Genomic DNA, 9,420 nt, shown 5'->3' with positions numbered 1-9,420 from the left:
GTAATGCAGAGTTGATCGCAGCAGCAAATTTGTTAGCAGGTGGGTAAAACCATGGGGGTCATTCCGAGTTGATCGCTAGCTGCCGATGTTCGCTGCGCAGCGATCATTTAAAAAAACTGCTAAACTACGCATGCATATGGGGCGCAATGCGCACGCATGGCGTATGGGTACAAAGAGCATCGTTGTTTTGCACTGCTTATAGCGACGATTCCATTCGCACAGCCGATCGCAAGGAGATTGACAGTAAGTGGGAGTTTATGGGTGTCAACTGACTGTTTTCAGGGAGTCTTTGGAAAAACGCAGGCATGTCCAGACGTTTGCAGGGCGGGTATCTGATGTAAATTCCGGGACCTTCGTCACTGCAATCATCGCGCAAAATAAGTAACAGTGCTGTGCGCTACCTGATGAAGACTGAGAGTCTTCTGCCGCCTGGTTCCGGACCTCTTCATCTTCAGCGTCTGCAAGGGGGGTCGGCGGCCGGGACGAACCCCAGGGCGAACCCTGTGTTCCGACTCCCTCTGGAGCTATGTCCAGTAGCCTAAGAATCCAATCCATCCTGCACGCAGGTGAGTTGAAAATCTCTCCTCTAAGTCCCTCGATGCAGTGAGCCTGTTGCCAGCAGGACTCACTGAAAATAAAGAACCTAAAAACTTTTTCTAAGTAACTCTTTAAGAGAGCCACCTAGATTGCATCCTTCTCGGCCGGGCACAAAAACCTAACTGAGGCTTGGAGGAGGATCATAGGGGGAGGAGCCAGTACACACCATGTGATCCTAAAAGCTTGCTTTTGTGCCCTGTCTCCTGCGGAGCCGCTATTCCCCATGGTCCTGACGGAGTCCCCAGCATCCACTAGGACGTTAGAGAAAAGTAACTACAGGGCTGGTCCTGTTCTGCACAAAATGTGTTTGTACCCGCTCGGCTGCAGAGGCATTTGCACACTTGCAACGCGAAAATACATTTGGGTGGGTTATATTGTTTCTGTGCAGGGAAAACACTGGCTGCTTTATTTTCACACTGCAATTTAGATTTCAGTTTGAACACACCCCACCCAAATCTAACTCTCTCTGCACGTTATATCTGCCCCCCTGCAGTGCACATGGGGGGTAATTCTGAGTTGATCGCAGCAGGAACTTTGTTAGCAGTTGGGCAAAACCATGTGCACTGCAGGGGAGGCAGATATAACATGTGCAGAGAGAGTTAGATTTGGGCGGGTTATTTTGTTTCCGTGCAGGGTAAATACTGGCTGCTTTATTTTTACACTGCAATTTAGATTTCAGATTGAATACACCCCACCCAAATCTAACTCTCTCTGCACATGTTATATCTGCCTCCCCTGCAGTGCACATGGTTTTGCCCAACTGCTAACAAAGTTCCTGCTGCGATCAACTCAGAATTACCCCCATGAGCCCTCATTCCGAGTTGATCACTCGCTAGCTACTTTTAGCAGCCGTGCAAACGCAAAGTCACCGCCCACGGGGGAGTGTATTTTCTCTTTGCAGGAGTGCGAACACATTTTGTGCAAAACAAGACCAGCCCTGTAGTTACTTATTCTGTGCGATGATTGCTGCGATGAAGGTCCCGGTATTGATGTCAGATACCCGCCCAGCAAACGCCCGGCCACGCCTGCGTTTTTCCAAACACTCCCAGGAAATAGAAAAAAAAAAAGGTGGCAATACTTTTTTTGTTGTTTTAACCCAAATCCTAACCATTGCCTTCCACAGCCTAACCCTCTCCTAAGCACCTAACCCTAAAAAATCATGAACAAGCAGGAGTCTGTTTTCCGTGTCGACCATTTGCATGTCAACTTTTTGACCTACTGACTGTCTAGCTACCATCCAGATAGCATGTATTTATTTATACAGAATATGTTGCTATAACAGTAAGCATGGCCCTGAACAACTTTTGAAAATACAGTAATTTTCATGTACATCAAGACAATTCTATGGGCGATATCCTATTAGCAGCGGAACTTTACCATAGTGGTCCAGTCGTCAGCATTGCTGCCTCACAGCTTTGGGGCCATAAGTTGGATATTAGAACAGGGCTCTATATGCAAAATTTGTACATTCTTCATGTGTCTTTTTTCGAAATACTGACTCCCAAAATTCCCAAAAACAAACCAAACACCCATGCTAGTAAGTTCGCTGGCTGCTACCTAGAAATGTACCCATGTCAGTGTGAATTAGGGAACTTATGGGGCCATTCCGAGTTGATTTCTCGCTAGCTACTTTTTGCAGCCGTGGAAACGCATAGTTGCCGCCCACTGGGGAGTGTATATTTGCTGTGCAAGGGTGCGATCGCATGTGCAACCGAGCGGCACAAAAATAGTTTGTGTAGTTTCTGAGTAGCTCAGAACTTAGCCATTGCGATCACTTCAGCCTGTCCGTTCCCGGAATTGCCGTCAGACACCCGCCCTGCAAACGCTTGGCCACGCCTGCATTTTTTTCAAACACTCCCAGAAAACGGTCAGTTGACACCAATAAATGCCTTCTTCCCGTCAATCCCTTGCGATCGTCCGTGTACATGGATTCTTCATTAAATCCCATCGCCCGGCAACGATACGCTTTGTACCCGTAAACACACCTGCACATTGCGGTGCACACGCATGCGCAGTAGTGACCTGATCGCTGCGCTGCAAAAAAACTGCAGCGTGCGATCAGGTCGGAATGACCCCCTTAGACTGTAAGATTCAATGGAACAGGGACTGAATGACAAATATTCTCTGTGCAGTGTTGTGTAAATAGAGGCGCCATATAAATTATAAAAAGGCTACACATGTTCTAAAATAAAAAAGTAGAATCAACTTTCATAGCAATAACCAATTACTACTGCATAAAAGAGATACACACAATTTTAAACAAAGTTTAAACTTAGTTTTGGTGACAATAACATTCACAAACACATGTTCAAAATTCAACACCACATGCACTATTACATTGATAAGGCACTCATGTTTGAGTAGACACTTGCAGCTGACATACAGACTTGACTGAGCAGAGAGTGTAGACAACGAGTGCGGCAGACACCACTACAGGAGAGGAGAAGAGGGCAGAGCAGTGTGAAAACTGGCTGGGATTATAAAATGTACAAAACTTGGAACAGACATATATACATTATCTCTGGAGACGCAGTAAGTAGGTATTCATAAAAGCTCCTTTCAACAATTTAAACGGTACTATGGATTTTGCACCAAACTGATCAGCAAGAGCAAATGAAATCAGTCACAACATATATATTAAAATTCTGAAATAACTTAAGTAGTCTTATTAAAAAATTGTTTAAAAAAGAAAAAAAAAAGTACATTTAAAAATAAAAAAATTAACTTTTTTACATGAGACCGCTACATGCGTTGTGCGCACGTTTTTTCTGAAATAAGATGACTGGGTAAATGTCAGCGCATGCCTAGCATCTGTCGGCTTTTCAGCTGATAGTTCTTTTCCAGCTCACACAGGGCCTGTGCTCGCATGTTGGCGGTCTGCAGTCGCTGCTTTAACTCGCTGCACTTTTCTTGTGTGGAGGGGAACTTGGCCCCACTGCGGTTCTCTTTACTTTCAATGCCAAATTGGACATGCTTCCTGCTCCTTGTAGAGGACTGACCCAGGGAAGGATCTGTAAAAGAAAGGGGCCACACTGGTACAACAGTATATTCAGTTGTCAGAAATTACTGTATGTATAATATTACTAGTAAAGGAATGCATAGTACTAATTCCTAAGTTTGCAGCTAACAGTATAAATCTTTACATCTGTGGGTTGTTGTTTTTTTTTTTTTAAATTAACCATTTCAACTGCTAAAGGTTATATAGAGACAAGTGATAGGGTGAGAAAACTGAATGGGAAAGCAGTTTAAATAAATATTTAGAGCACTTCTTTCACTTTCCAAAAAACTGCCCACCAGGATGGAGACACTTATAGGTTGACCCTGGTGCAAGGGGTTATAGGATTAATTTCCAGCTTCAGCTCAGACAAACATGCGTCCAGGTTGGCAAGTTCCACCTGCTAAGGGTTTGGCTAATTAGACAAGGCCCCTGTTCATGCAGGGACAAGGTGACCACACATTATTCCTGAGAGAAGTAGACTTGAATTATAGGTATGCATGAGAACCAGCGGGTTATGCCTCAGCTGGGTCACCGTTTTGACCCCACCACTAACTAGGGTGAAAGGAGAATTGTAGTTTTTAGTAAGGCAACATATTGGGAGATACTTATACAAATGTATATAAGATAGGTCTGGCCATAGAACCTACTACACTTTGGAGTAGCATTGTTTTCCATTTACAATCTCTTCATCTCATCCGCAAGGCTTTCGGTCAGTTTTAATTATGTCCCTCAGTCAGCAGGGATCGCTAAATTGCAAAAAGTCAAACTGCCCGATTATTGGAAGGCTGCGTATGTACTGCAAACGCATTGAGCTTGCGCAAAAGCCGCGGTGCAAACCACAGCCTCAGTGAAATGCTACTGCAGAGTGCTTGACAGGAAGTGACCGTTCTTGGGTGTTAACATGGCATTTGGGGGGAGTGGCTGGAAAAATGCAGTCGTGGCATGGCCGGTTTCAGGGCACGTATCTGACGTCATCTGAGATCACTTGCTAATAAAAACTTGGTACCAGTGCGACTGCATCCGCATTATTCTTAGTAGGCATCGGTCAACTGCAACTGTCTATGTTACTCTGTTTCTGCGGATGGAACGCACCTCTGCGACTGCATATGCAGAGTTACGATCACATCGGTGGGCCTCGTTTAACATTTATGGGCAGCACTTCACATGCGAGTTTGCACAGTAGCAGTTTTGAGACCAATGCAATTTCAGTCCCAATAGTGCTCCATGCTGAATCTCCTCCTATGTGCGATAATACTCTCATACAAGGTCTCCTGGTAGTGACTCGTAACAGGTCTGAATACCACAGAGAGCAGGTAAAGTGCACACACATTTGTAGTTATATGGTGTATAACATTATCTGTCAGATCACTTTTATCTATTAATAAATATTTACATAGACTAAAAATGCATCAACTGATCAAAACAGTGATACCTGTAGACAGGAAAATCAAAATACTAAAACAGCCTTAGGGAACTTGGTCCCACAGCCACCCTCCTAGCACCTTATCATGAGGGACCCACCCAAGTCTAATCTTCAAAAAAGTAGCAAAAACATTACAATTCTTAAAGGAAAAATAAGAAAGAAAAATCTATCTGCACGAGTGTTACAGCTTTGTGGCAATGAGGGTTTAACATCAGACACAATACTGCAGCAGTCATTCACAATTTGGCATAGAGAACATTAGACATGAATAATGCTGGTCAGTGGCATAGACAACAGAAAGAATGATTGATGACAAGTCTGATCGCATGTCTTCGATCCATGTTACTTTAAAATACTGTTTTCAAGGTTTATTATGATGTGAAGGGCATAGATGCCGAGTGTACACTTTCTATAAAAATAAATTTATTTAACACACAGGAAAAGATAAAAACATTACCAAAACCATCAAGTGCAGGTTATTAAAACAAGAAAGAGAAAACTATTCTGGGTAGTTGTCCCAATCAATTAAAGCTCCCAATGGCTTCCTGTGAGCTCTCATACCTAGCCCATTTTCCATTGCAGCCCCATAATAACGTTCCTTCATCAGATTGAAGTTCTTCATCAGATTTTCTGCCCTACAAGAGAAGAAAGAGCGGTACCATTATTCATTACACTGCCCAACAAAAATATATATTTTTTTTTGTTTGGTGCCTGGAATGTTAGTATTGATTTTGGTTATAGTGAGCGTGCTAATTCCAAATATGAAAACCGTTTTTCTCTATCAGCTATACTTTATGCGCATGCCCAGGCCGTGGCAAATCGCCATCTGGGAGACCTTCAGTATGAGCAGGATGTCATGCATCCTGGTTGTCAGAAACTTTCTTGGCAACCACAAAGCTCATAAATATGCTAAGCTAGTAAACAACATGCTCATTAATTTTAGAGACCTTGGATGTAATAAGAGCATAAAAGTTCAATACTTACACAGTCACTTGGACCATTTCCCAGAAAATTTGGGTGATATGAGTGAAGAGCAAGGTAAAAGATTTCACCAGGACATTAAAACAATGGAAGATCGCTATATACATATGATGGCAGATTACAGCTGGAATTTACAAAGAGACTGACCAAAGAGCCAGCGGGCAATGGACTGCTTGGAAGCAGGACATCAATCTTGGTAGCATCATAAAGTACAAATAGACTGACTCGCTTTCTGTGACGAGCTGTCCTCTTGACGTAAATCCTCAAAGCCCGAACCACGTCCAGTGACTTTGGAGCAACAGACGCGTCAGGTATCACCGGAACCACAATAGGTTGATTAATGTGAAAAGCAGATACCACTTTCGGCAAAAACTGTGGGTGAGTTCTGAGCTCCGCCCTGTCCTCATGAAATATCAAATAAGGACTCTTACAGGATAAGGCCCCCCAGTTCTGACGGTCTTCCAAGTAAGATATTTCAAGTCGACCTTGTATAAAAGGTTCAAACCAATCTTATTGCAGGAAGGTCAGCACCACCGTGAGATCCCACGGAACCGTGGGAGAGACAAAAAGGTGGTTGAATGCGAAGGACACACGTAAGGAATGTCTGTACCTTCGGAATTACAGCCAGCTGTCTCTGTAAGAAAATAGATAGGGACGAAATCTGAACCTTGATGGAGCTTATCTTAGGCCCATATCCACGCCTGATTGCAGGAAGAGCAGAAAACGACCAAGGTGAAAATATACAGTAGAATATTTTCTACCCTGACCCCAAGAAACATACTTCTTCCAGATACGGTGGTAATGCTTTGACGTGACCGCCTTTTGAGCTTACACCATAGTCGAGATTACTCTAGACGGAATACCCTTACTGGCTAGTATCTACCGCTCAACTTCCAAGCAGTTAAATGCAGCCGATATAAGTCTGGATAGACGAATGGCCCTTGTTGAAGAAGATCCTTGAGAAGTGGCAGGGGCCAGGGCTCGTCGAGAGACATGGTCAGGAGGTCCGCATACCAGGCCAGACGAGGCCAATCCAGGGCGATTAAAATGGCTTGAATGTTTTCCCGTTTGAGCCTTTTTAGAACTCTAGAGATGAGAGGAATCGGAGGAAACAGATATACAAACTGGTAGTTCCACGGCGCAGTCACAGCGTCCACTGCCGCAGCCTGCGGATCCCTCATTCTGGAACAGTAGCAAGGCAGCTTCTTGTTGAGTCGAGAAGACATGTCCATCATCGGACAGCCCCACCTGCGAGCCAGCTGTTGAAACACCTGAGGATGAAAGCCCCATTCCCCCAGATGTAGGTTGCGTCTGCTGAGGAAGTCTGCTTAGCCAGTTATCCACTCCCGGAATGAATATGGCCCTTGCGTTGTGTTCCGCCCAGAGGAGTATACTTAAACACTCCTCGCATTGCGGTCCTGCTTTTTGTTCCTCCCTGTCTGTTTATGTACGCCACCGCCGTGGCGTTGTCCAACAGTACCTGTATGGCTTGATGTTGGAGGAGAGAGGATGCCTGTAGAAGGGCATTGTAAAATCGCCCTGAGTTCCAGAACAATTTATCGGAAGGGAAGATTACCGACTCAACCACCTCCCCTGGAACTGAGCCACTTGGGTCACGGCCCCCCAACCGCTGATGCTTGCATCCGTCATCAGCAGAGTCCAGGACAGGGTTCAGAAACTCTGACCCTCCACAAGGTGAGAGACTTGTAGCTACCATAACAGGGAGATCCTTGCCTTTGGCAACAGAGATATTCTCTGGTGCATGTGCAAGTGAGACCTCCGACCACTTGTCCAATAGATCCAGCTGGAACAGACAGGCAAGGAACCTGCCGTAGTGGATTGCCTCGTAGGAGGCCACCATTTTGCCAGTAGGTGGATGTAAAAGTAAACCTTGTGGGGTCTGTGCACAGAGGGGACCATAGCCTGTATCGTTAAAGCTTTGTCCATAGGGAGAAAAACCTTCTGAGACACAGTGTCCAGTATCATCCCCAGGAACTGAAGCTTTTGCAAGGGTTCCAGGTGTGATTTTTTTTGGAGATTTAGGATCCAACCGTGGTCTGTAAGACGACGTGTAGTCAAGCTGATGCTTTTCAACAGAAGCTTCCTGGACACCGCCTTTATGAAGAGATCGTCCAAGTAAGGGACTATGTTCACTCTCATCATGCGGAGTTGTAGCATCATCTCTGCCATAACTTCTGTGAATACCCTCGGTGCCGTTGATAGGCCAAAGGGTAAGGCCTGGAACTGGAAGTAGCAATCCTGTATAACGAATCTGAGATAAGCCTGATGAGGGGATGTGTAGATACGCATCCTTAATATCCAGGGACACCGAGAATTCCCCTTCCTCTAGGCCAGAAACCACCGCCTTGAGAGATTCCATCTTGAATTTGAACACACGTAGGTACGGGTTCAGAGATTTGAAGTTCAGGATAGGCCGCACTGAACCATCCGGCTTCAGAACCACAAATAGGCTTCAGTAAAAACACTTGCCCCTGAGCAGAGGAAGCACCGAAACAATCACCTGTGTGTGGAGAAGTTTTTGAATTGCATCCTGCAAGAACCTGTGAGGGAGTGCTTGACATTTGAGATGCCTCACACAAGGATCCCGGCAGTACTCTGCCCACACATGGGCGAAATATTGCAGTCGAGCACCCACCTGAAAGGCCCCCTGCAGCTGTGGCCAACAGTCACGTGGAAGGCTTATGGATGAAGATCCTGAAGCCTGGTCCAGTGATCCAGCAGCCGCTGGTCTGCGAGATTTACCTCTATTTCCTCTGGAAGCATTTGAGGCACCCTTGGCCCTGCCTCTAAATCCGACCACCTAAAAGGACTGAAGAGAGGGACCAGGGTAAGGACGTTTAGCCAGAGGCGCAGTAGATGGCAGATATGTGGACTTACCCGCCGTTGCTTGAGAAATCCACTTGTTTAATTCCTCCCCAAACAGGCAATCTCCCTTGAAAGGAAGGTCTTCCACAGCTTTTTTTTTGAATCAGCATCGGCTGACGATTGTCTGCGAGCAGAGACTGCCATAGCCGTGGAACGGGCTTTAATGAGGCCCATCTCCTTAACCGCCTCATTTATGAAGTTAGCAGCATCCCGGATATGGTGTAGTAGAGTCAGGATTTCAGGATTTCGTCCTGAGGGAAGGCATCAAACCCCTCAATAACATTACCAGACCATTTAACTATGGCCCTTGTGATCAAACCGTAAGCAATGGTGGGTCTTCGAGCAACCCCCACTGCGGTGTAAATGGATTTGAGTGTATTCTCAATCTTACGGTCAGCAGAGTCCTTTAGAGATATAGCACCAGGTGTAGGCAGCACAATCTTACGTGACAGCCTGGACACTGAGGTATCCACAATCGGAGGGTTCTCCCAAACCTTTCTATCCTCACGGGGGAAAGGACATTAACTCAACAATC

The 9,420-nt window shown here is 45.4% G+C and overlaps 1 protein-coding gene across 1 annotated transcript in view; it reads right to left on the bottom strand.

Annotated features, from left to right (window-relative positions):
* Positions 1-2,847: 2,847 nt before the first annotated feature.
* The window catches only part of NEK2 (NIMA related kinase 2), a 79,367-nt gene continuing 72,794 nt past the window's right edge, over positions 2,848-9,420 (bottom strand). The window contains exons 8-9 of the mRNA XM_063918253.1: positions 5,580-5,653; positions 2,848-3,608 (exon numbers count right to left, since the gene is read on the bottom strand). Of these exons, the coding sequence (XP_063774323.1) occupies positions 3,391-3,608; positions 5,580-5,653 (292 nt within the window). The 3' untranslated portion in view covers positions 2,848-3,390. The remainder of the gene's footprint in view (positions 3,609-5,579; positions 5,654-9,420) is intronic.

Source organism: Pseudophryne corroboree, chromosome 4 (assembly GCF_028390025.1).
Source record: "Pseudophryne corroboree isolate aPseCor3 chromosome 4, aPseCor3.hap2, whole genome shotgun sequence".
Taxonomy (NCBI): Eukaryota; Metazoa; Chordata; class Amphibia; order Anura; family Myobatrachidae; genus Pseudophryne; species Pseudophryne corroboree.
The sequence above is the reverse complement of the archived record's forward strand: the minus strand, read 5'-3'. Positions and strand labels throughout refer to the sequence as shown.